Source organism: Ovis aries, chromosome 12 (genome assembly GCF_016772045.2).
Source record: "Ovis aries strain OAR_USU_Benz2616 breed Rambouillet chromosome 12, ARS-UI_Ramb_v3.0, whole genome shotgun sequence".
Taxonomy (NCBI): Eukaryota; Metazoa; Chordata; class Mammalia; order Artiodactyla; family Bovidae; genus Ovis; species Ovis aries.
The window spans coordinates 51,437,404-51,464,794 of record NC_056065.1 but is presented as its reverse complement, the minus strand read 5'-3'; the positions used below and the strand labels follow the sequence as shown (position 1 = coordinate 51,464,794).

The 27,391-nt window shown below is 45.9% G+C and overlaps 1 protein-coding gene across 10 annotated transcripts in view; it reads left to right on the top strand.

The window, feature by feature from the left end:
- The window catches only part of FHAD1 (forkhead associated phosphopeptide binding domain 1), a 162,679-nt gene that overhangs the window by 90,361 nt on the left and 44,927 nt on the right, over positions 1–27,391 (top strand). For all 10 annotated transcript variants that reach the window (XM_060396588.1, XM_060396586.1, XM_027975873.3 and 7 more), the window contains 6 exons: positions 393–545; positions 2,287–2,482; positions 19,671–19,741; positions 21,316–21,468; positions 24,939–25,046; positions 25,288–25,395. In XM_060396588.1, coding sequence (XP_060252571.1) covers positions 393–545; positions 2,287–2,482; positions 19,671–19,741; positions 21,316–21,468; positions 24,939–25,046; positions 25,288–25,395 — 789 coding nt within the window. The remainder of the gene's footprint in view (positions 1–392; positions 546–2,286; positions 2,483–19,670; positions 19,742–21,315; positions 21,469–24,938; positions 25,047–25,287; positions 25,396–27,391) is intronic.

Sequence of the window (27,391 nt, the reverse complement as noted above, 5' to 3'; positions counted from 1 at the left end):
GTCCCCTCCAACCCTGTGTCGGCAAGCGGGTGAAAAATTCACACCATGGACTGCTCTCGGATAGCCTAGCCTTCTCTTTCGGGCACCACAGCATCAGGCTCAGCATGATGAATCACTCCCAGAGTTCTGAAGAATCTAGAACACACACAGGGCCACATGACAAGCCTTTGGCTCTTAAAAATCATCTCTGATCCTGGGAAACAAGCCCTGGTGACAGAGCCGACATTCCCTCCAGAGCCATCACCCAAACATGCCAGGACCTCCCTCCCCAACCCTGCAGAGATGGGAGCTCAAGCCCATGCCTTCCCCCAACCCAGAGCCCCTCCCGCCAGAGCCACCCTGCAATGTCAATCTTTTTTTTTTTTTTTTTTTTTTTGTCTTTTTCCCATTAGTTAATAGAGAAGATCACCCAGGTCACTGAGGACAACATCAACTTTCAGCAGAAAAAGTGGACCCTGCAGAAGGAGACCCAGCTCGGCCTCTGCAGACAGGAGGAGGTCGCAGACAGCGTTGAGAAGCTGAAGAAGGCCTTAGACAGTTGCCAGGTGCCCTCCTCCACTTCTCACCCGTGCCCCCCATGGCTCACGTTGTGCTCCTTGTTCAGCAAATCGTCCGGTTCTGCTTTTCTGCCCACCTTCTCTCTTGCTGGAGAAATTTGTTTGAGGTAGAAAACAAAGGACCTCAAAAACTGCCTCCCAGGTGAAATTGGTGTGGCCAAGAAAAAGCTGCCCGACACTCCCCTTTGGGAGGCCCCTGGACCTCAGGGGAAGAAATGTTGTTCCGTCACTCAGTCGTGTCTGGCTCTTTGCGACCCAGTGGACTGCAGCACCCCAGACTTCGCTGTCCTTCACCGTCTCCTGAAGTTTGTTCAAATTCATGTCCGTTAAGTCAGTGATGCCATCCAACCATCTAATCCTCTGTCGCCTCCTTCTCCTCTTGCCCTCAAAATAGCCCTGGGTTATTTCCAGAGAAACCAAGAAAACATCCTGCTCTTTATTTGCGTTTTTCTCTTTTGTCCCAGCAATGGAAAGGCTGCCCCTACCCTAGTCGCCTTTGACTCTGGAGGAGACAAGACTGGTTCTGACCGACCACCCCCCCGCCCACCTCCCAGCCCCCACCCGGAAAACCAGCTTTATCAGAGCAGGCAGCTGCTTCTGCTTTCTCTGGAAATAAGCAGCTGCTATTTGGGGAGTCTGTGAATGTTGGCTTGTCAGCACTTTTTCAAGCCAGGAAATTGGACTTTCTGACCAGCTTATGTGTTGATCTCAGCAGGAATTTTGTAGCCAACTTTGGTTCTCGTTTCAGCCAAATCGTCCTTGGCAATTTGGCTTTGGAATTGCCTGTGCCTAAACACGGGATCTCTTCCTTTCTCTTTTTTTTTTCCTTTAATTTTGTTTATTGGCTGCACCAGATATTATTTGCAGCATGTGGGACCTTCAATCTTCATTGCTGCATATGAGATTTTTTAGTTGTGGCACATGGGATCTAGTATTGGAAACACGGAGTTTTCACCACTGGACCACCACGGAAATCCCTTGTTTTGGCTTTTATTTTATATTGGGGTATAGCCGATTATATCTTGGGCTTCCCTTGTGGCTTAGCTCATAAAGAATCCGCCTGGAATGTGGGAGACCTGGGTTGGATCCCTGGGTTGGGATAATCCACTGGAGAAGGGAAAGGCTTCCCACTCCAGTATTCTGGCCTGGGGAATTCCATGGACTGTATAGTCCATGGGGTCGCAAAGAGTCGGACACGGCTGAGCAACTCTCACTTTGATAGCCGATTAACACACCATGTTGTGGTGGTTTCAGGTGAGCACCGAAGGGACTCGGCCATCCATATACATGCATCCATTCTCCCCCAAACTCCCCTCCCATCCAGGCTGCCACATAACTTTGAGAGAGTTCCATGTGCTGTACAGTAGATGCTTGTTGGCTATCCATTTTAAATATAGCAGTGTGTACATAGCATCCCCAACTCCCTAACTATCCCTTCCCTCCATAAGGGGTTGCTGTCCTCCCAGCAACCATAAATTCATTCTCTAAGTCTGTAAACATGGGGTCTATTTGACCATCAAAAGTCCCAACTAAAGTACACACGAAATAAAAGCTGCCCCCTCGTCCCACTCACCCCCTAAAAAGCAACTAGAAGTGGGCCATCCCAGGGCACCCAGGGTTCTTCCTGCTTCAAGAACACGTCAAGAACACCCCTCTCTGCAGGTCACGGCGGCCGGGTGCTATTTCTGGCAACGGTGCCCTGGCTCCTCACGACCTCATCTGTTTCCAGGCTTGCATGAAGACGTCGTGCTGCAGCAACGACCTGAGGAAGGAGGTCAGCTTCCTGCAGCACCTGCAGGTGAGCCCACCTGTCTCAGGGCTCCAGAAGGTGTCACTGGACATCCTACGCCTGTCACTGTCCTGGCTGGAGGAGACAGAGCACCTTCTGCAAGACGTGGGCATCCAGTTCTCCAGCTCCAACAAAGGTAACGGCAGCCCTCTTCTCCTGTAGTTGCATGACTGAAATGTCGCGTCAAATCTGATCGCGATGGGACATCTGTTGAGGGAGGCTTCTTGTTGGGTGTGCGGCCAAGCGTTCCCTTCTCCAGACTTAACTCCGCTTCACCACTTGAGAAGTGATGTTCCAGGAAAAGAGTATACACAAGTGAGACATGACTGCTGGAGAAAAATGAGATGTGACAGAGGCAATAGGAAGAAGCAAAATTATGCCAAATCTTCTCTCTTAGAAGTTACCACATATATATAAAAATACACTGTTTTTAGAGCAGTTTTGGCTTCACAGCAAAATTGAGAGGATGATAATGGAGATTTCCGAGGTACCCTCCATTGCCACTCATGCACAGACCCCCAGTTATCAACATCAGCACCAGAGAGGTACAACTGTTGCAGCTGATGAACCTACATGGACACATCGTAATCACCCGAAGCCCATGGTTTACATTGGAAAGAAAAGTGAAAGTTGCTCAGTTGTGTCCAACTCTTTGTGACCCCATGGACTATACAGTCCATGGAATTTTCCAGGCCAGCATGCTGAAGTTGGTAGCCTTTCCCTTCTCCAGGGGATCTTCCCAACCCAGGGATTGAACCTAGGTCTCCCACATTGTGGGGAGGCAGGGGGGATTCTTTACCAGCTGAGCCATAAGGGAAACCCAAGAATACTGGAGTGGGTAGCCTATTCCTTCTCCAACGGATCTTCCCCACCCAGGAATAGAACCTGGGTCTCCTGCATTGCAGGTGGATTCTTAACTAACTGAGCTATCAGGGGAGCGATCAGGTTTACTTTAGGGTTCACTCTTTTTCATTTTAATTTTACTGGAGGAGTGTAGTTGATCTGCAGTGTTGTGTGGGGTTTACTCTTGCACATTCTATGGATTTGGGCTTGGACAAATGTGTGATAACATGTAGCTACCAATATAATATATGGAATAGTCTCATTGCCCTGAAAATCCTCTGTGCTTCCTCCCTGACCTCCAGTCCCTGGCAACCACACATCTTTTTTATTGTCACCATGGTTTTTTGCCTTTTCTAAGATATCATATAGTTGGAATCATACAACTTTTCAGATCAGTTTCTTTTACTTAGTAATATGCATTTAAGTTTCCTCTAAGTCTTTTCATGGCTTGACAGCTCTTTTTTTAGTGCCAAATAATATTCCATTGCTTCCCACGTAGCACAGTGGTAAAGAACCCTGTTGCCAATGCAGGAGATTGGCAATGTAAGAAACAAGGGTTTGATCCTAGGGTCAGGAAGATCCCCTGGAGTAGGAAATGGCAACCCACTCCACTCCAGTATTCTTACCTGGAAAATTCCATAGACAGAAGAGCGTGGCAGGTTGCAGTCCAAGAGGTTGACTGAGTGACTAAGCACTGAGCAATGTTCCATTATCTGTTCACCTACTGAAGGATACCCTGGTTGTTTCCAAGTTTGGGCAGTTATGAATAAAGCTGCCATAAACATCAATGTGCAGGTTTGTGTGTGGGCGTGTTTGCAACTCCTTTGAGGAAATACCAAGGTTGTAGTTGCTGGATCATGTGGTTAGAGTACATTTAGTTTTTAATGAACCCACAAAGCTCTCTTCCAAAGTGACTGTATTTTGCATTCCCACCAACAATGAGTGAGTTCCTGTTGCCTCACATCCTTGCCAGTATTTGATATTGTCAACACTGTCATATTCTTTGTGTAACTTCCAAGGCATTTTCCCATGGAAAGAGCTATGTGAGTCCAGGCAAGTTATTCCCCTCTCCGTGCCTCAGTTTCTTTATCTGTAAAATGGGGATAATAGGGTATACTCACTCCATAGGATTCTTGTGAGGATTCAGTTCAGTTTAGTTCAGTTCAGTCCCTCAGTCATGTCCAACTCTTTGCAATCCCATGAATCGCAGCACGCCAGGCCTCCCTGTCCATCACCAACTCCCAGAGTTCACTCAGACTCACGTCCATCGAGTCGGTGATGCCATCCAGCCATCTCATCTTCTGTCATCCCCTTTTCCTCCTGCCCACAATCCTTCCCAGCATCAGAGTCTTTTCCAGTGAGTCAGCTCTTCGCATGAGGTGGCCAAAGTACTGGAGTTTCAGCTTTAGCATCATTCCTTCCAAAGAATACCCAGGACCGATCTCTTTTAGAATGGACTGGTTGGATTTCTCCTTACAGTTCAAGGGACTCTCAAGAGTCTTCTCCAACACCACAGTTCAAAAGCATCAATTCTTTGGTGCTCAGCTTTCTTCACAGTCCAACTCTCACATCCATACATGACCACAGGAAAAACCATAGCCTTGACTAGATGGACCTTTGTTGGCAAAGTAATGTCTCTGCTTTTGAGTATGCTATCTAGGTTGGTCATAACTTTCCTTCCAAGGGGTAAGCGTCTTTTAATTTCATGGCTGTAATAGCCATCTGCAGTGAAAATGCATTAATATATCTAAAGTATTTAAAAATAGTACCTATCATAGAGTAGGTTCTATCTGTAAATGTTTATTGATTTATTAACTTTACAAAAAAATAATGTCATACCCAGATTTCTTTAGTTTTGTTCCTAACAGTACATCAGGAACACCCTTCCATGTCAATACATGCATCATTGCTGTCACTGATGATGAGGAACCCCACTATGTAGGATGTACCATAATTTATTTAGCCAATTCTCTATCTTGGGCATTTAAGTTGTTTCCAATTTTTTACACACAGAAATGATGCTGGCATAAATATTGTTCACCTTGCCTTTATCATCTAAGATGTGGAAGGATATGAACCACTTTCACTCAGCAAAGATTTATTACAGGTCTACTAGATAGCAGGCACCATGCCGGGCAGAGATATAATGGGGCCAAAAACAGGTTGAATCTAGATCTTGGCTATAAAACTCCTCCTTCTTTACTGTGAATCTGAACTCTTTCATAATAAAATATTGCTGAGACAACAGGCTCTGTCCCAGCCCTTGTAGATTTTATGGTCTCAGGAAAGGATAAGATCTTCAGTTCAGTTACCAGTCATGTCCAACTCTTTGCAACCCCATGGACTGCAGCATGCCAGGCTTCCCTGTCCCATCACCAACTCCCGGAGCTTACTCAAACTCATGTCCATCCAGTCAGTGATACCATCCAATCATCTCATCCTCTGCCATCCCCTTCTCCTCCCACCTTCAATCTTTCCCAGCATCAGGGTCTTTTCAAATGAGTCAGTTCTTTGCATCAGGGGGCCAAAGTATTGGAGCTTCATCTTCAGCGTCAGTCCTTCCAATGAATATTCAGGACTGATTTCCTTTAGGAAGGACTGGTTGGATCTCCTTGCAGTCCAAAAGACTTTCAAGAGTTTTCTCCAACACCACAATTCAAAACCATCAATTCTTTGGCACTCAGCTTTCTTTATGGTCCAACTCTTACATCCATACATGACCATGGGAACAACCATAGCCCTGACTAAATGGACCTTTGTTGGCAAAGTAATGTCTCTGTTTTTGAATATGCTGTCCAGGTTCGTCATAGCTTTTCTTCCAAGGAGCAAGCATCTTTTAATTTCATGGTTGCAGTCATCATCTGCAGTGATTTTGGAGCCCAAAAAAATAAAGTTTGTCACTGTTTCCATTGTTTCCCCATCTATTTGCCATGAAGTGATAGGACCAGATGCCATGACCTTTGTTTTGTGAATGTTGAGTTTTAAGCCAGCTTTTTCACTCTCCTCTTTCACTTTCATCAAGAGGCTCTTTAGTTCCTCTTCACTTTCTGCCATAGGATGGTGTCATCTGCATATATGAGGTTAGTGATATTTCTCCCGGCAATCTTGATTTCAGCTTGAGCTTCATACAGCCTAGCATTTCACATGATGTACTCTGCATGTAAGTTAAATAAGCAGGGTGACAATATACAGCCTTAACGTACTCCTTTCCCAATTTGGAACCAGTCTGTTGTTCCATGTACAGTTCTAATAGTTGCTTCTTGACCTCCATACAGATTTCTCAGGAGGCTGGTAAGGTGGCCTGGTATTCCCATCTCTTGAAGAATTTTCCAGTTTGTTGTGATCCACACAGTCAAAGGCTTTGGCATAGTCAATAAAGCAGAAGTAGATGTGATTCTGGAACTCTCTCTCTTTTTTGATGATCCAGCGTATGTTGGCAATTTGATATCTGGTTCCTCTGCCTTGTCTAAATCCAGCTTGAATATCTGTAAGTTCATTCACGTACTGTTGAAGCCTGGCTTGGAGAATTTTGAGCATTACTTTGCTAGCATGTGAGATGAGTACAATTGTACCATAGTTTGAATATTCTTTGACATTGCCCTTCTTTGGGGGTTGGATTGAAAACTGACCTTTTCCAGTCCTGTGGCCACTGCTGAGTTTTCCAAATTTCCTGGCATATTGAGTACAGCACTTTCACAGCATCATCTTTTAGGATTTGAAATAGCTCAACTGGAATTCCATCACCTCCACTAGCTTTGTTCATAGTGATGCCTCCTGAGGCCCAATTGATTTCACTTTCCAGGATGTCTGGCTCTAGTCTAGTGATCACACCATCATGATTATGAGTCATAAAGATCTCTTTTGTACAGTTCTGTGTATTCTTGCTACCTCTTCTTAATATCTTTTGCTTCTGTTAGGTTGATACCATTTCTGTCCTTTATTGTCCCCATCTTTGCATGAAATGTTCCCTTAGTATCTTTAATTTTCTTGAAGAGATCTCTAGTCTTTCCCATTCTATGTTTTCCTCTATTTCTTTGCATTGATCACTGAGGAAGACTTTCTTATATCTCTGTGCTATACTTTGGAACTCTGAATTCAAATGGGTATATCTATCCTTTTCTCATTTGCCTTTCACTCCTCTTCTTTTCTCAACTGTTTGTAAGTCCTCCTCATACAACCATTTTGCCTTTTTGCATTTTCTTTTTCTTGGGGATGTTCTTGACCACTGCCTTCTGTACAATGTCAGAAACCTCCATCCATAGTTCTTCAGGTACTCTATCAGATCTAATCCCTTAAATCTATTTTTCACTTCCACTGTATAATCGTAAGGGATTTGATTTATGTCATACCTGAATGGTCTAGTGGTTTTCCCTCCTTTCTTCAATTTAAGTCTGAATTTGGCAACAAGGATTTCATGATCTGAGCCACAGTCAGCTCCCAGTCTTGTTTTTGTTGACTGTTCAGAGCTTCTTCATCTTTGGCTGCAAAGGATATAATCAATCTGATTTCAGTATTGACCACCTGGTGATGTCCATGTGTAAAGTCTTCTCTTATGTTGTTAGAAGAGGGTGTTTGCTATGACCGTGTGTTCTCTTGGCAAATTCTGTTAGCCTTGACCCTGCTTCGTTTTGTACTCCAAGGCCAAACTTGCCTGTTACTCCAGGTATCTCTTGACTTCCTACTTTTGCATTCCAGTCCCCTATAATGAATAGGACATCTTTTTTGGGTGTTAGTTCTAGAAAGTCTTGTAGGTCTTCATAGAACCCATTCAATTTCAGCTTCTTCACCATTACTGGTCAGGGCATAGACTTGGATTACTGTGATAGTGAATGGTTTGCCTTGGAAATGAACAGAGATCATTCTGTCATTTTTGAGATTACACCCAAGAACTGCATTTTGGACTTTTTTGTTGATTACAAGGGCTACTCCATTTCTTCTAAGGGATTCTTTCCCACAGTAGTAGATATAATAGTCATCTGAGTTAAATTCACCCATTCCGGTCCATTTTAGTTCACTGATTCCTAAAATGTCGATGTTCACTCTTGCCATCTCCTGTTTGACCACTTCTAATTTACCTTGATTCATGGACCTAACATTCCAGGTTCCTATGCAATATTGTTCTTTACAGCTTCGGACTTTACTTCCATCACCAGTCACATCCACAACTGGGTGCTGTTTTTGCTTTGGCTCCATCTCTTCATTCTTTCTGGAATTGTTTCTCCACTCTTCTCCAGTAACATATTGGGCACCTATTGACCTGGGGAGTTCAGCTTTCAGTGTCCTATCTTTTTGCCTTTTCATACTGTTCATGGGGTTCTCAAGGCAATGATACTGAAGTGGTTTGCCATTCTCTTCTCCAGTGGACCATGTTTTGTCAGAACTCTCCACCATGACCTGTCCATCTTGGATGGCCCTACACGGCATGGCTCATAATTTCACTGAGTTAGACAAGGCTGTGGTCCATATGATCAGTTTGATTATTTTTTGTGATTGTGGTTTTCATTCTGTCTGCCTTCTGATGGATAAGGATAAGAGGCTTATGGAAGCTTCCTGATGGGAGAGACAGACTGAAGGGGAAACTGGGTCTTGTTCTGATGGGTGGGGCCATGCTCAGTAAATCTTTAATCCAACTTTCTCTGGGTGGGTGGGGCTGTGTCCCCTCCCTATTGTTTGACCTGCAGTCTAACTATGGTGGAGGTAATGAAGATAATGGCGACCTCCTTGCAAGGTCCTCTGCATGCACTACTGCACTCAACACCCCCAACCCTGCCACAGGTCGCCGCCGACCTATGCCTCTGCTGGAGACTCCTGGACACTCACAGGAAAGTCTGGGTCAGTATCTTGTGGAGTCACTGCTCCTTTCTCCTGAGTCCTGGTGCACGCAAGATTTTGTTTGTGCCCTCCGAGAGTCTGTTTCCCCAGTCCTGTGTAAGTCTGGCGGCTCTATGGTGGAGTTAATGGCAACCTCCTCCAAGAGGGCTTATGACATACCCAGGTCTGCTGTACCCAGAGCCCCTCCCCCTGTGGCAGGCCACTGCTGACCCGTACCCTGCAGGAGACACTCAAACACTCAAAGGCAGATCTGGTTCAGTCTCTGTGAGGTTTCCTGGTGCACACAAGGTTTTGTTTGAGCCTTCCAAATGTCTCTGGCAAGTATGGGGTTTGATTCTTAACACGATTTCACCCCTCCTACCATCTTGCTGGGCTTCTCCTTTGCACTTGGATGTGAGGTATCTTTTTTTGATGGGATCCAACATTCTCCTGTCGATGGTTATTCAGCAGTGAGTTTTAATGTTGGAGATCTTGCAGGAGAAGATCAGCACATCTTGTGATAGGATAGGATGGGCAGTTACCAAAAAATCACTCACATGTAAAACTTTAATGGGGACAATTGCTTTGAAGGAGAAGTACAGGGCTCTGACTTGGACAGGGAGGTCAGGGCCTCTGCAGGATGTATAGGAGTTATTTGCCAAACAGGGGAGGGTGGGGGCATTCTGGATGAAGACAGCAGCATGGTGGTATCACAGGAAACAAGGAGAACACAAGGAAGGGCTAAAAAATGGGGGCAGGAGTCGGGCAGAGAAGGACCAATGAAAGAGATCAGCAGGGGCTGTACCATGGGGAGCCCAGGGGCTTGCAGGTCTCTGGTAGGAAGCTCTGCTTTGGCCTGGGAGCAGAGAGAAGCCCATAAAAGGTTTTAAGTAAGGAACCGATGGAACCGGCTTGCATTTGGACACAATCATCTCGGCTATGAATGGAAACTGTCCAGGAAGGTGGCCAGCACTGAACCCTGGAGTGCAGCTAGAAGGCTGTTATAAGACAGGATGGTGACCCTTGCTATGGCAGAGATAGGGATGGAGAAAGAGAGAAGATTCCAGGGACATTTAAGAGATGAATGGAATTAGATATGGTTAGAAAAGAGATAGGGGCTTCCCTGGTGGCTCAGTGGTAAGGAATCCACCTGCCAATGCAAGAGACCTGCGTTCAATCCCTGGGCTGGAAAGATCCCCCGGAGAAGGAAATGGCAACCCACTCCAGTATTCTTGCCCGGAAGATCCCGTGGACAGAGGAGCCTGGCATACTACAGTCCACGGGGCTGCAAAAGAATTGGACACAGCTGAGTGACTAAACAACAACAGCAAGAGAAACCACAGAGAGAAAGGGGGTTGCAGAATCTCCATGCTTCTGGCTTGTGTAAAAGTACAGATTTGGTTCCTTCACTAAACTCCACAGTAAGCAATGCGACATGAGGACCAGATTTGAGGGGGAAGATAGTGAGAGTTGCCTGGAGACGTCCAAGATGAGGTGCCAAGGATGCAGCTGTCACCCTGGATATCTGGCCTGGAAATGAATGTCAGTGATGTGGCCCCCAAACCCAGAAGAACACGTGCCACAGGGTGGGCACTTGGTCACTGTGTGGGATGGATGGTGATTAAAGCCGTGGGTGTGAATGGTATCACTGAGGAAGAAAGTATCAAATGAGAAGGGAGAACCCAAGGCCACACCTGGGGGACTCCAACGTTTTGAAGATTGTGGATCCTTCTTGCCAAACCATCCCCCAGGGAGGCTGCGTGAATTTGACATTTCTTATACCAATGAATGAGAATAGAGGAGTGATAGTCAACTCCAGTGATTAGGCAACCCCAGCCAGGATATCTCTAAGGTAATCCAGAAGGTGGTATAAATTTCTTTTAAACATTTTTGAAAAGAAAATCAAGATTAACTTCTCTGTAAATGTCTGCCCTTCACAGACCACATAGAGAAGAGGCAGGGACTGGATTCCTCCCAACAACCCAGCACCTCCACAACCCTAGTATTACCATTGCTGTAATCATGGCAGAGTCTGAATGTATGTAAAATCAAGTGAGACGTGGCCCACAGTTCTAGCTGCTCTTCAAACTGGAACTAAAACAGGGACAGACCATGATCTCTAACCTAGTGACAGTGGACCAAGCAAGGCATGCACTGTCCCCTCCGCACTCGCAGGAGTCTTTATAGCTTTGGAGTGAAAGGGCTTCCCTGATGGTCCAGATGATAAAGAATCTGCTTGCAGTGCGGGAGATGCGGGTTTGATCGCTGGGTCAGGAAGATTCTCCCTGGAGGGAGAAATGCAATCTGCTCCAATATTCCTGCTGGAAGAATTCACTGGACAGAGGAGACTGGCAGGCTACGATTTATGGGGTCACAAAGAGTTAGACATGACTGACTGTATTACCATAAGGAAACATGGGTTGTAAAGTTAAGCCATCAGAAAGCTTGAGGAAAACTCTTTTCAGGCAGCATTTCTCAGGCCCCCTGTCTTTTTTTCTGGAGTTTACAGAGTCAGGGGAGTTGAGCAATATCAAACAGGTCTCTGCAGAACCCCTCCTGCACTGATACACACTACGGATCTATCAGGATGGGATAAGAATGCGGTGTTCCCAAAGTACATTTCTCCTTCTTGCTACCCTTACCCCAAACTAACAACGCTTGGAATAATGTTCTATGGAACACCAGTTGGGGAGACACAGACTGTGTTCTCTGATTACAACTGTTCATACTTGATTCTAAGAAATCAAAGAAGGTTGAAGGGTAATATCAAGAGAGGCCAGTGACTATGGCCCATTCTTCATTGTTTCAGAAGAGGAAGCTAATGGTGAAAGGCTTTTTATCTTCCAGCCCTAACAATATTCTCTCAAAGCATCAAATGTTGAAAAAAGAACCAGATGAGCTAGAGTATTCCTTATATTCTCTTGATGCGGTCCTACTTGTCCGTAGTTCCTAGAGCCATCTACACAGGGGTGGCGGTGATGGTTCAGGTAATAATGGTAAGTATAACGAGGGTGATGGTAACGATGGCGATGATGATGAAGGTAGTGAAGATGATGGTGGTGATGACTGTGGTGGTCATGGCGGTGAGAATAATGAGTAGAAGATGGTGAAGATGGTGACGGTGACAGTGGTGGCCGTCATTCATTACTGAGCACCTGCATTCTAGGCCCTGTTCTAGGTATTTTCTATACCTAAGCTCAGTTCATCGTCACAACAACTCAGTGAAGCACGTCCAACTCAGTAAAGCATGTAAAACCCTCTTTTTAAAAATGCAGAAACTGGCTCAAAACCTTTTGTGAGTTTTTCACTGTGATAAGGTGATTTGAGGTACTGAGGCCAGAAGGGGATCTTCAGTCATTCATCACCAACCACAAACACTCCCAAGAGCCTTCTGTGTTTACAGTTCCTTAACAAAAAGGATAGGCACCATGGTTCGTTTCACTCCTGGGTACTTGTCACTGTGTTAGCTGTTCTGCATGTACCTCGTACTTTTATCTTCCAGCAACCCAGTGAGCTAGGTACTATTGTTGTCTTTATTTTGCAGGCCAGGAAACTGAGTACCAATGGCATTAAGAAACGTGCTCAAAGTCACACAGCTGGTACACGGCAGGGTCAGGACCCAAACTGAGGTCATTGTGATTCTAATGGCTGTGTTTTTTTCTGTGACCCCACATGACCTCTAAAGATCCAGAGAGGTACCAGCTACATACCCAGTTCCTAGAGGACAGGTTCTGTCATTAACTTGAGTGGAGACAGAGTTGAGAGTTTCATCCCCTGGGATGAAGAACATCTGATGCCTGCCTGAGTGCACTGCTGGCCTTGCCCCGGGTTTGCGTTAAAGTGAAGATTCTGGGTTCGGGCTTTGGAGACCAGCTGCCAAGGTTTGACTCTCAAGTGTGCACTGCCTAGTTGTGTGGGCAAGTTGCTGGGCTTCTGTGTGCCTCTGTTTGCGGGTCATAAAGTGGGGGACGGATCTCACCCAGTAGCTGTGAGGATGGGATGATGTGGTACCCAAACCCCAGAGGCACGCATGAGCCCTAGTCAGTCGTGACTACCATCAGCATCACTGTTGATGTGACGTGAGCTAAATGGGGGTGGGCAGTCAGATGGGTATGTGCCCAGGCAGCGCTGCTTGGTTTACTCACACCAAGGTGACTTTACCTGTGACCCTGCCCCATCTACATCTGACAGCAAGTCAGGTTTTCTTAGCTGTGAGCGCTCTGTCCTCTTCCCAGGCCTCCTTCTGAGAGTCATGGCAATGTGTGTGTGTGCCAGCTGCCGAGTGGTAAAGCTGGCACTCCATCCAGGTCCCTCAAAGCCCCTGCTCTTAACCTTCATACTACCTGCCTTTTAAAAGATTATCCTAAGAGATAAAATGCATGTAATAACAAGCTAGGTTTGTAAAATCTGGGAGTAAGTCCCTCAGGGAAATCCAGGTTGAGTAATGTAGAGGGAAACCACCTGAAGTATTGCTGGGTGATGTCATGAGCAGCCCAGAAGGTGGGATCACTACTAAAGATCTGATTGGTTAGATATTACCTCACACCTGTCAGAATAGCCATCATCCAAAAGAAAACAAATAACAGATGTTGGCAAGGATGTGGAGAAAAGGGAACCATCGCACACTGTTGGCGGGAGTGTAAATTGGTGTAACCACTAATGGAAAACAGTTTGAAGGTTTCACAGAAAACTAAAAATAAAACTATCATAGGATCCAGCAGTTGCACTCCTGGGTATTTATCCCTCCAAAATAAAAACACCAATCTGAAAAGCTACATGCCCCCAATGTTCATAGCAGCGTTATTTACAATAGCCGAGATATGGAAGCAACATAAGTTCCCATGAACAGATGAATGGATAAAGAAGACGTAGTAAGGAGTTCCCTGGTGGCCCAGTGGATAGGACTCTGTGCTTTCACTGCTGTGTCCTGGGTTCAATCCCTGGTCAGGGAACTAAAATCCTACAAGCTGCATGGCATAGCCAAAAAAAAAAAGATGTGGTATGTATATATATATGTGTATATCCACACACACATATACATACACAATGGATTACTACTCAGCCATGAAAAAGAATGAAATTTTACCATTTGCAACAACATGGATGGACTGGGAGGGTATTATGCTTAGCAAAGTAAGTCAGACAGAAAAAGACAAATACTGTATAATATCATTTATATGTGGAATCTTAAAAATAAAACTAGAGACTGTAACAAAGAAGAAACAGACTCAGAGATATAGAGAACAAACTAGTAGTTACCAATGGAGAGAGAGAAGGGGAGGAAAAGACCGGGAGAGAGGAAAGGCATAAAGTGCTATGTATAAAATATAAACCACAAGGATATATTGTACAACACAGAGAATATAGCCAACATTTTTATAATAACTGTAAATGGAATATAATCTTTAAAAGTTGTGAACCACTATGTTATATACCTGAAACATATAATACCTGTACATCAACCATACCTTAATTTTTAAAAAGTCCATGATCTAAAAAAAATATCTGATTGGTGAAGGATTTGCTGCCTGGTCCCACTGGGAAGACAAGAAACACTAAGCCCGCTGGGAAGATGAGAAACATTAAGGAGGATCTTAAATTTCATTCCCACCTGATTTCTCAGCTTCTTTTGATAAGGGAAAGAAAGGACTTTTTACATTTTTCTTTGCAAGCTCAGTTGATTGTATCTATTTCTGCCAAACTTTGTTACAAAGACTTCTCTCCATACATAGAAAATCACTCTTCCTTAGATATCCAAGATAAGCAGTATTTTTAAGTGGAAAACAAAAAGTAGATTGTCATAGAATATACACAGTGTTCTCTCCCCCCTGCACCCTTTTTCTTTCCAAGTGTCATTATCTGACCACAGAGAAATTTGGAGAAAAAAACACGTGTTGAAAGTCTTATCCCAGTATGATGGGACTGCATGAGCCTTGACTTTCACACAGTCTTTTAACAGCTATTTATTGCAGACCTACTGTGTGCAGGCCACTGAGGATACAGCGGTGGGGGTGGAGGGACAATTTTCACTGTATGGGCTCCAGTCCTGTTTGGATTTGTGTAATACGCAAGTATAACTTTTGGGCTATTGTTTTCAGTCGCTAAGTCGTGTCTGACTCTTTGCAACCCCACAAATGGCGGGACATCAGGCTGTCTCCTCTGTCCTCCATAACTTCTTTAACCAGAAATAAAGAATTGCTTCTTCTCAAAGAGGAAAACCTCTCTTCTACAGCCCAGGCTAGCATCACTCATCTCTACCACCTTGGTATCCTTCTTATCACACACCCTTCACATCAGCCAGCTCAACCCTTCACTCTCCAGCCTCTAGTCTCTCTTAAAAGAGAATGATAATTAAAAATAAATAATTTTTTTTTAAAGGAAGAGACAGCAACAGACCTAAGTCTGAATTCTGATCTTACTGCTTACCAGCTCCACGGCTTAACCTGGCTGAGCGTCTGTGTTGCGCCTAGAAATACAAACAAATTTCCTTGTTGGGTTGTTTGTAACGATTAGAAAATATCACGTGTCAAACTCCTGGCATGGTGCCTGGCACAGAGCAAGTGCTTAATACTGACACTAGCTATTATTCAGTTCAGTTCAGTTCAGTCATGTCTGACTCTCTGTGACCCCAAGAATCGCAGCACGCCAGGCCTCCCTGTCCATCACCAACTCCTGGAGTTTACCCAAACTCATGTCCATCGAGTTGGTGATGCCATCCAGCCATCTCATCCTCTGTCGTCCCCTTCTCCTCCTGCCCCCAATCCCTCCCAGCACCAGAGTCTTTTCCAATGAGTCAACTCTTCGCATGAGGTAGCCAAAGTATTGGAGTTTCAGCTTCATCAGTCCTTCCAATGAACACCCAGGACTGATCTCCTTTAGGATGGACTGGTTGAATCTCCTTGCAGTCCAAGGGACTCGCTATCATTATACTGTTATTATTCTCACTCTTCCAAGCTGGAAATTCTCAGCAGGTGGCCTTGTTGCAGGTCAAGGGCCCAGGCACGAGCCTGTTCAGCTCCCTTCCGTCTCCCTCCGCATCCATCTTTCCTCCCCTTCCCTCTGTCTTTCCCTACTGTGTTCTCTTCCAGGCATACTTCCTCCCTCCCTGCATCTCCCCTTCTCTCTCCCTCCCAGGCCATCCTGTGTGCGAGGTCTTGAATCACGACCTCCTCCTTCAGCATCTCCAGCCTTTCTCTGCATCTCACTCCTTTGTCATCAAACATGCCCTTCAAGCTGGTGCATCTTCAGGATCACTGCTTCTTTAACTCCTTTTCTACAGCTCATACTCCTGTCCCACCAAGACCTTACAGTGCATTACACCCTCTGTCCTCATCACTAACTTGTGACTTTGTCTTTGAAGCCCCACCTTCTTCCCCAAGCTCTGTTCTCTCTGTCCTACCCACCCGCTCCCACCCCAACCCCCCTGATTCTCTTTCTCAAAACCTTCTCATCTTTGATCATCACAGCTGGGGTGAGGGATGCTCCTGGAAGCCAGAGGCTAGAGGCCAGGATGCTGCTCAAGATTCTTACACTGCACAGGTCAGCCCCACAACAGAGGATTGTCTGGCCCAATATGTCAGCTGTTGCTCAGTCACTAAGTCATGTCCTACCCTTTGTGACCCCATGAACTGCAGCACACCAGGCTTCCCTGTCCTTCACTGTCTCCCTAAGTTTGCTCAAATTCATGTCCATTGAGCAATGATGCCATCCAACCATCTCATCCTCAGTCGCCCCCTCCTCTTCCTGCCCTCAATCTTTCCCAGCATCAGGGTCTTTTCCAATGAGTTGGCTCTTCGCATCAGGTGGCCAAAGTATTGGAGCCTCAGCTTCAGCATCAGTCCTTCCAATGAATATTCAGGGTTGATTTCCCTTAGAATTGACTGGTTTGATCTCCTTACATTCCATGGGACTTTCAAGAGTCTTCTCCAGCACCACAGTTGGAAAGCATCAATTCTTTGGTGCTCAGCCTTCTTTGTGGTCCAGCTCTCACATCCATATGTGACTACTGGAAAAACCATAAGAAAGAAAGGGAAAGTCAGAAAGTGAAGTTGCTCAGTTGTGTGCAACTCTTTGCGACCCCATGGACTGTAGCCTACCAGGCTCCTCCATCCATGGAAATTTCCAGGCAAGAGTACTGGAGTAGGTTGCCATTTCCTTCTCCAGGGGATCTTCCCGACCCAAGGATCAAACCCAGGTCTCCTGCATTGCAGCCAGATGCTTTACCAACTGAGCCACCAGGAAAGCCCAGCTTTGAGTATATGGACATTTGTCAGCAAAGTGATGTCTCTGCTTTTTAATATGCTGTGTAGGTTGGTCATAGCTTTTCTTCCAAGGGGCAAGTGTCTTTTAATGTCAGTAGTGCTATAGTTTAGAAACTCTACTGGCTCCTGCCTCTCTAATTCATTTGTTATTTTTCTGAAAAAAAAAAAAATACAGTTCATTAAGCCAATTTACTGCTCTATCAGCAGCTGAAATAGCAGTGACTCAGACCCTGGAGTCTGACTGCTGTGAGCCCAAGCCCTGGCTAGGTTGTTTGCCAGCATCCAGCAGCCACATGTCTCAGAGACCCCCCTGCCTAGTCTGTAAAATGGGGCAATGGTCAGACGATACAGTGGGGCAATGCATTGATTGCTTAGCAGAGAGCTGGGCACACAGGCCACACTCATGAATTTAAGTCAGGTTTACAGTCTTTAGGCTACTGTCCTAGGCTGGCCACAAATTGACCTCAGCCTCCATCCCACCTCTTCCCTCTACTCCTCCCCTCCCCATCATCCACTCCACCCCAACTAACCTCGACCCTCTTCCAGAATATGTGCTGCGTTCCCCACCTCTCATCCTGCCTCCTCCCTTCACCCCCCGATATTAGTTTCCTGTGACTGTCATGGGCTTCCCAGGTGGCACTAGTTATAAAGAACCTGCCTGCCAGTGCAGGAGATAAAAGAGAGACAAGTTCAATCCCTGGGTCGAGAAGATCCCCTGGAGGAGGGCATGGCAACCCACTCCAGTATTCTTACCTGGAGAATCCCATGGACAGAGGATCTGGCAGGCTGTAGTCCACTGGGTCGCAGAGTTGGACACGCCTGAAGTGACTTAGCATGCATGCGCACATGGCTGTCATAACAAATTATCGCAGGCTCTGTGGCTTATACTAACACAATTTCACATTTATTTATGTATTCTTTTACAGCTCTGGAGCCCAAAGTCCAAAATTAGTTTCACTAAGCTAAAGTCAAGGGGTCGGTCTCTTCCAGAGGGTGTAGGGAAAAAAATCTGACCCCTCACCTTTTCTAGGCTTTCCTCCTTTCCAGTCTTTATCCTTCATCCCTTGCATCCTGTGGCTCATGGCCCCTTCGTCTGTCTCCAGAGCCAGCAAGGGAGCATCTTCAGCTCTTTCTCTGCTTCTGTCACATCACCTTCTCTCTGTCTATAGTCAAACCCCCTCTGTCTACTTCTTGTAAGGACCCCCGTGCCTATATTGGACCCACACAGACAATCCAGGATAAGCCCCCCATCTCAAGATCCTCAACTTCCTCAAATCCGCAAAGCTCTATCTGCCCTGTCAGGTAATGTCCATGGGCCCTCAGGATTAGGACCTGGAAATCTTTGGGGGGGGGGGGGATCGATGTTTTTATGATTAAATATGTAACTTTATTTATGATGCTTCAGATTTTGTAAATGCTGACTATATAGCAACCAAAGTCCCACAAATGCTAGCCAAGGACAACCACTGATCAAGACCCTTTGGAAAATCAAAAATAAATGAACTGCCAGGCGAGAAGCTTTGTTCTCCCAACAGAGAATTTAATAAATGAATGTACTTCTCCGACCTTTTAAGGTTCACACTGGAAAAACGTAAACTTTCTTTTAAGGGCATCCCCAACCAACTGACTGCTTGATCAACCCATAGTTAGAAAAATAAACCCCATAGTTAAAAAATATCTATCAAATGTTCTTCACACCCAGAATATAATAAAACTTTTACACCCAGAATGAAAAGCCTCTCAGTTTCTATACCAGACCAGACTAGTCTACCTGTCAGCCTGTAATCAAGTCCCTCTGAATGTCACCATCAGCTCACTGTGATGTCGTTAAGAAACCACATGCTAATATCCTTTTATTCTTGCGGGGCACCATTCATCCACGTCTTCCATTCTGAAATGTCCTCCTCTCCAACTCTGAGTAATGCCAGTGCCCACGCCCAGTGGATCCTCAGCTGCGCGGTGATCACTCTGGGTAAACGATAGCTCTTCTTCTGGGACCCTCACACTTCCCCACTCCTTCAGCGGTCACTTCCACACTACCTGGGGTCACTGCCTGTTTCCTGTCAGGCACTTAGACCTGTTCTCAGACTGAACCTAAATCCCTTGAGGAATGGCTTCATATGATCCCCCAAGCTCAGCTCACGGTTTTGTACACAGTGGACACTTAGTCAACAAGGGTTCCGTGGATGGTTTTTATTGTCGACCTCCGAAAAGAAAGTTGGATTTGAGCCCAACTGAAGATGATCAACCATTTAAAAAAACACAAGATGGATGGCAACTTGTGTTATTTTGATGGGAGGGTAGCGTTGCCCTCATCCTCCTGTCAGCAAGCGCTATGAAGACATTATTCAGAAAATGAAGAAAGTGAATTGACTTGATACTTACCTTCTTCTTGCTTCTCTTTTTAAGGATTGTCTTTGTATCTGAAATACCTTCTGGAACATTATAAAAAAATTACAAGCCGGACCCAAGAACTTCAGGTAATCTTTGAGTTCCAAAAGTTCATTTCAGCTCCTCCTTAAAATTTTCATGGCACTGGGCATCTTAACTCCGTTGTTCCTCTATTAGGTAGTCAGTGCACATCCTACAAAAGGTGATATGAAATCTCCATTTGCACTCCAGATGATTCAGATGGGGCGGCTGAGATCTCCCAGGAAGGCAAGGAGACTTGTTTTCCTCTGTCCAAACCCAGACAATTTTAAAAGACATTAGATCTTAAAATTTGTGTTTATTAAATGCAGTGGAAGAAGTAGAGCTAGCCACAGTACAGAGAAAAGATGTACCAAAAGTTACATAATGTCAACATTTTAGAGGCAAAATAACCCTTAGGGATTGTATTGCTCTGATAGCTATTGCCATATTAATACTGCATAATAAACAGTAGTAGTATTCCACGATTACTGTCCACTGCTCACACGTCCGGGGCCAGCTGCGGGGTGAATCCACTGGCCTTGGATGGACTCACTCACAGGCCTGGGTGTTGGCTGGCTCTTGACTGATCTAGGCTGGCCTCAGCTGGAGCAGCTGTGCTCCGTTGCACGTGTCTCTGATCCTCCAGCAGGCCAGCCTGAGCATGTTCTCATGGCACCAGCAGAGGAAGCAGAGATCAGGAAGAGAAAGCAGGCCCTTGTGTTGCGTCTGCCAACATCCCATTGGCCAGAGCAAGTCACATGACTGAGTTCAGTGTCGGGGGCAGGATATCGGCAGGCACTACAAGTTACATAGCCAAAGGTATGAATAGAGGAAGGGTGAAATAGTGGGACCACAGCAGCAATCAACCACAAAGACCATCTATCCCAGGAGTAAGAAAATTTTTCTGTAAAGGGCCAGAATATTCTGTAAAGGGCCTGTAAATATTTCAGAATATATCATCTCTGTTACACCTATCTGACTCTGCTACTATAAAGACAACCATAGACAATTGCATATATTAATGGGTGTGGCAAGCATGCTCTGTTCCAATAAAATTTATTTATAAAAATAGACAGTGGTCCAAATTTGGCCTGCAGACAATAGTTTGCCAACGCCTGATCTAGTCCATTCTCCTTATTTTACAGATAGGGACAATGACGTTCAGAGGCTTAGGTGACTATCTCAATGTCGCACAGCTAGTTGGTGGAAGAATCAAGACAAAAATTCAGGCCTTCTGGCCTTAGCTCACTGCTTTTTCTCTTACACTCAGCAAATAATAATGAACAAGCCCAACTACCATTTACTAAGCACCTACTACATGCTAAGCACTGTGGTAAAAGCTTTCCAACATTATCTCATTCAGTCCTGATAACACTAAGTATATATTCATATTAACCTCATCTTTTAAATGAAAAAGCATCTAGAAAGAACTATGGCTGAGAGTCTGTCTAGATCTAGAGTCTGAACTCTTACCTGTGATGCTCTTCTGCTTCCCTACTAGGTACTAGGTTAAGCATAGTTTTTCTGCATTTTTCAGAAAGTTTTGGGAACTTTTGTCTGTCCCGCAAAGGTAGTGGAAATGACTCCTGCCTTAGTCCCGAGCAGGACTAATCAGCTACAATCTCCCTTCCTCTCCCTTCAGATCAAGATCAGCAGTTCTCAGGAAACTCAGCAGTCTCTGATGCAAGAAAAGTTGCGGGAGCACCTGGCAGAGAAGGAGAAGCTGAGCGAGGAAAGGCTACAGCAGGAGGAGAAGCTGAAAGCCCGAGTCAAGTGGCTGATGGAAGAGAAGGCGGTAAGGAGGTCCCTATCCTTCCCTTCATGCTGCAAACGGATGAGATGACCTTTCCCATAAAAAACTGAGGGCGCACATTTAGAGGAGAAACTTCAGCAGCAATCTTGATGGATGCCATGGAACTAAATTAATTTAAGAGGGTGAATGGAGACTTCTCGGGTAGTTCAGTGGCCAAGACCCCACGCTCTCAATGCAGAGGGCCTGGGTTCAATCCCTGGTCAGGGACTCACATCCTGCAAGCCGCAGCTGAAGATCCTATGTGCCACAATGAAGCTCGAAGATCCTACGTGCTGCAACTAAGACCTGGTGCAGCCAAATAAATAGACGTTTGTGTTTTTTTTTAAATAAATAAAAAGGGTGAATAATGTTGGAGGAATTAACATGAAGCTTGGGTCTTAAAACTCAGAGCAAGATCAACTTGAGTAGGCGCAGTTATTGAAATTTCTAGAAACAGTACTTCATTGGTTTATACCCTGCAGCTGATTTTACAGATCTGAGGCATTACTACAAGTCCTGGTTTATGACCGACAGAGTGTTTCTAAGTATGTGCAAGACCAGCCAGTGTTATTTCAGTCTTTTGCTTTCTCTTTATACAGATCAAGGGAATAAAGTGGCCAAAATTGCTGCTTATTTTTCTAGAAAACGGCCAATTAGAAGATGCTATCAACATTGCCTCTCAACTCAGAGGTGCCTATGAGTCAACTGGGGATGTTGTAAAAAGGCAGATTCTGACTCAGCCTGTCTGGGCCTGGGACTCTGATGGCACAGCTCTGCAGATACATGTTCAGCAACAGAGTCTCAGACGAAGCTTTTACCCGAGCTGGCAGATAAGAACCACCTGGAAGCTGGTTGAAAATACAGATTCTTGGGCCCTACCCCAGCCCCACTGAATGAGAATCTCAGGAGAAGGCCAGAAACTGCAGTTAATGGGCCAGTTCTCCTCCTTGTCCTTGAGTTCACCGTGTTTTTTTAAAAAACATTTATTTATATATTTGGCTGTGTCACTTCTTAGTTGCAGCATGCGGGCTCTTCACTGCATCTTGCAGGATCTTTCGTTGCAACAAATGGACTCTCTAGATGTGATGCAGGGGCTCCAGTAGCTGTGGCTTGTGGGCTTAATTGCTCCCCAGCATGCGGGATCTTAATTCTCGGACCAGGGTTCAAACCCATGTCCCCTGCATTGCAAGGAGGATTCTTAACCACTGGACCACCAGGGAAGTCCCAAGTTGGCCATTTTTGATATTCAAGGACCCACCACGAATTTAACTACCTCAGTCACCATCACCCTGGATCCCTGGTTCATGACTTTGGCTGCACTTCTGTCATTCAAGAGATTAAAAAAATGCTAAGGCCTTGCACCCCTCCCCCCCCCACCCCCAGATTCGGATCTAGCTGGGGTGGGAGTGCAGCTCAGGCCCTGAGATTGGTGAGCTCTCTCTGGTGGTTCCCACGTGCAGCCACCACAGAGAGCATCTCCCACGCACCTCAAAACAGCAGCACCAGATCCACTGAATCCCAGCACCTCCTTTCTTCCACCAAAAAGGACCAAAACTGCCAGTTCCTCCATCTCCACGAGGAACCACTTGGTGACTTCCTGCTGGGACCCTCCTTCTCTGTCAGACGCCCCGACTCTCCAAGCCTCTCCAAGAGGCAGCAGCCTCTGCCGGTTTCATCTCGTCCTCTAACCCGTGCCCCACTACCTCTTCTCCTCTTTGCCTCTTTCTCTGCCTTTTGTGAAATAAAAGATTAAAAAGAAAGACCCACCTGACCAAAATTGCCTGTGAGTCCCATACAGGTATATAAACAACGGCCTTAAATCAAAACAGGTCCCTTCAGAAGGGCAATTCAATGTAGAAGAGAAAAAAGAGTGACATTCTAGAGAGAGAGAAATAAAACCAGAAAGAACCTAAAAATCTTCAAAACCTTCACAGAACTCTCCACCTGTTTCCTCTCTCTTCTCTGTTTAATTTCTCCCTTCCCAAATGTCCTATTTTAGTTTCAATTTTGGTTTGACTGTTTTCCACTGTGAATGTCCAGTACTATAGCCCCAGCCTGTTCACCACCACCTTGGATACCAGCCTGGGCCCTCCAGATGCCCCTTTGTAACATTGATTCCAACAGTCACAGGGTTTCAAGGGCTGACATCAACCCCCCTTTAATCACACCAAACTTCAGAGGCCACACCACCCCTTGCAGAGGGGAACACAAAGTCAGGGACCCACAGACAGACAGTACAGCTGCTCAGGTCCACTACTGTCCCGTTGAGAGTCATTCTTCCCCAGACACTTACATTGATTGGCTTGACCCCAGGGACTCATCCAGAAGTACCATCACAGGCTTGAGTGCTAGGTGCCCCTATTTTAAATGAACATGGCACTGTCACCCCCCACCCTTTCTAGAAATATGTGTGTCAAAATTCATTAATTAAGCTCCTCCTCACAAGTCCTGACTTGTCTTAGGACTCTGCTTCAATGGTAAGAAATTCTAGGTTCCCTTTGAGAGCTTCTCTGGTGGCTCAGACATTAAAGAATCTGCCTGCAATGCAGGAGACCGGGGTTCAATCCCTGGGTCAGAAAGATGCCTTGGAGAAGGGATTGGCTACCCAATCCAGTATTCTTGCCTGGAGAATTCCATGGACAGAGGAGCCTGGCAGGCTACAGTCCGTGGGGTTGCAAAGAGTCAGACACGACTGAGTAGCTAACTTATGAAGCTATCATTCTTTTTTTTATTATTATTATGATCTGTTAACAACATTCCCCTGACTTATGCACACATTAATGGTTTAGATCAGGGGTCAGCAAACTTCCCATAAAGAGCCACATAGTATCTATTTTCAGTTGTGCAGATCATGTCTTTGTCCTGATTTCTCAGCTCTGTGGTTGCAGTGCCAAGGCAACCCACGATGAGCATGGTGGAGTTCCAATAAAACTTTATTTACAAAAAAAAGCAGACAGTGGGCCGCATTTGGCCTGCATGCCGTAGCTTGCCAACTACTGGTTCTAGAATCAAAGGGACCAGGGTTCAATTTCCCATTGATGTGATTTATTGGTAAACATTCCTAATCTCTCTAAGCCTATTTCCTCCTCAACAAAGTGGAAATGACAGAAATGATTGATCTTTACTAGTGAATGATTATCATGTGCCAAGCATTTCATGTTCATCATCTCATCTGCTCTTCCTATCAACCCAATGCAGGAAGCACTCTTACTGTCCCCATTGTACAGATGGGGAAACACAGGTTTCTAAAGCTTCTCACTTGCCCAAGACTATACCCCTAGGAAGAATCAGCCGCAGGCTCTAATCTGACCCTGCCAACTCCAGACCCCATTATCTTAGACCCTAGATATACTGTCCACAGTTTTCCATGGGTTTGTTGTGAGACGTAGAAGTTAATCTGTGAAGGGCCTGGCCCGGAGTCCAGATTCCTACGCTGGTAACTATGTCTATTAAACAACAGTCATGACTTTCAGGCTTTGGAGGAAAGCATTACTCAAGAGAAAAACAAAGCGAAAGAAGCATTAGAAGAAGAACAGAAGAGAGTCCAAGAGCTGGAGGATCGCTTAACCCAGCAAAAGAAGGTATGAGCTCGGGGAGGCAGAGCCGGCCTGAGCCCAGGTCGAGATCAGGCAGCCAGGACGGACTCACCTGGGACACTCATCTGGGCCTGCCCACCCCAGCTGCCAGGCTCTCAGCTGCCCACAGTCTCCCCATGGGGATGCTGTGAGTAGTAAAGAGTTCACCTGCCCACGCAGTGCCTAGCAGAATCCAGATTCCTGCCGTTGTAATTCTGTCTGTTAAATGCCGATCATTGGTTTTCAGGCTTTGGAGGAGACCATTTCTCAGGAGAAAAGCAGAGCAAAGGAAGCATTAGAAGAAGAACAGAGCAAAGTCCAAGAGCTGGAGGACCGCTTAACCCACCAGAAGGAGGTACGTAGCTTGGGGAGATGGGCAGCTCGAACCCAAACCCAGCTTGAGGGCCATGTGGAAGTAAGTTTTGAACCACAGCTGATGGGGAGTCAAGCATGGCGGAGTTTCCCAGAGGGATTTGTCCGTGGGGGAGCTCAGCTACTTTGGGAAGAAGCAGGGGGGACTCTAGGAGAGGACCCTAGAGTTGTAACCTTGCGCCTACAGTTTACACAAAGATTGTAAATGTCATAAAATACAATCTTAGGGGACACATCAGGATTGGTAACGTGCGTTTTCTACATGGGGACTACATCCTGAATCCTAAAAATGGAGGACTTTCAGAATCCTGGGACTTCAGGGCTACATGAATCCAACAACATCCTAAAATGCCCCAACCTTCATCTCCACCACCAAGAAATTTTCTACAGCCCAGGGAAGTCCATCCCAGTGTTGATGCCTTGGCTGGGAGAAAATTCTTCCTTTAGATTGAGTTGACTCAGATTCTCTCTCAGAAAAGGTTTTAACCCTCCACCCACCCCCCTGGGCTCCTGCAAGACCCATCTGCTTTCTCTTCCACAGAATAACCTTTTAGATGCATAAGAATAGAGGCACCAGCTCCTCTCCAGACACAAATGCCCTTCACAGGCCTGGAGCCTGGCCTTGGTCCCCTCCTCTGAGCTGCTCTAACCTGTGACAGATTAGCAGCTCACTGGCTGAAAAGGGGCTCATAGACATGTTATGCTTGGTCCTAGAGTTTTTTTATCTTGAATTCATAAAATTTACTGACAAATCCAGATTCCCATCCTCTCTTGAAAAGTCAGAAGACTGGCCCTCCTTTCTACTTGCAGCAGAAATGGACTGGAGCCGAACCAACTAGCAGATGTTTGCCACAGTCCCCACCATTCCCTATTGCATTCAACACAACTCATTTCATTTCAGGTAACTGTTGAGCCCCTACAGGCATCTGGGTTTGCAGCCCATCATCTGCTTTCTTCCTAAACTGTTTGTAGCCAGAACTGAACACAGTTCTCCAGCATGCAGTGGCCTAGAGCAGGACTGTCTTCACCCTAGGCAAAGCTGTTGTACTTCTGCTGATGTGTCCAAACTAGCTTTGGGCAAAGCCCTATTGCACTGTTCACTTGAATATACTTACCTTTGGTCACCCTCAGATCCCTGGGTCTTTTTTACTAGATGTTCTCATTTGTGCTTCAGTCCTGAGGAAGTGTAAAGGGGTGAAGAGTGAGGCTTTGCATCCAGATGAGACATGGTTCAGATTCCGGCTGGGCTACTTACTGACTCAGTACCTACCTTCCTTAAAGGATGGCTGTGAGATAATGGTTAGAGATCATGTACGATGAAGTGTCTGACCCAGAATCATCACTCAATGAATGGTGGCTACTAATACCATCACTGAACTTCCAGTGCTGTGTAGGCACTTACTGTACTAACCCTCCACCACATCCCTACCTCTCAGAGTGAAATCCTTGCCCGCCCCCCAGGAAGGGAGAAGTGAGGAACCTGTGAGCAGAGCCCATGCAGTTTGATCCTATCCAGGGAGGGGAGGTGTTTACATGTTGGGTTTCACTTGGGTCTCTGGTGCAGATGTGCTCTGCAGGCCTGTGTAAACAGTGTCAGTGCCTGGTCCTGAGTTATTTCTCCAGGGATGGTGAGGAAGAGGAGGGTCTTCCAAGGGTTGGCCGGGGTGAAATGCCGCTGAGAGGTCATCTGCACAGGGATGGGGAAGCCCCTTGAACTGAGTGGTCTTGAGGTCACGGGGCACTTCAGAAGGGAGATTTAAGGACAGGCTGATGGTGGACAGCCCCAAGGCAAGAGGAGTTGTGGCCAGGTCACCCACACCTTGGACAACATCAGCCCAGCAGGACCTCTGTGTGGCTTCTTGTCGGGAAATCTGAGATCAGAACCCAGACGCAGGCTTTGATCAACCTCAGACGGTCATGTGATTTTTCTTTCCATTAGACCTTCCTCCACACTGTCAGGGGCTTCCCAGGTGGCACTA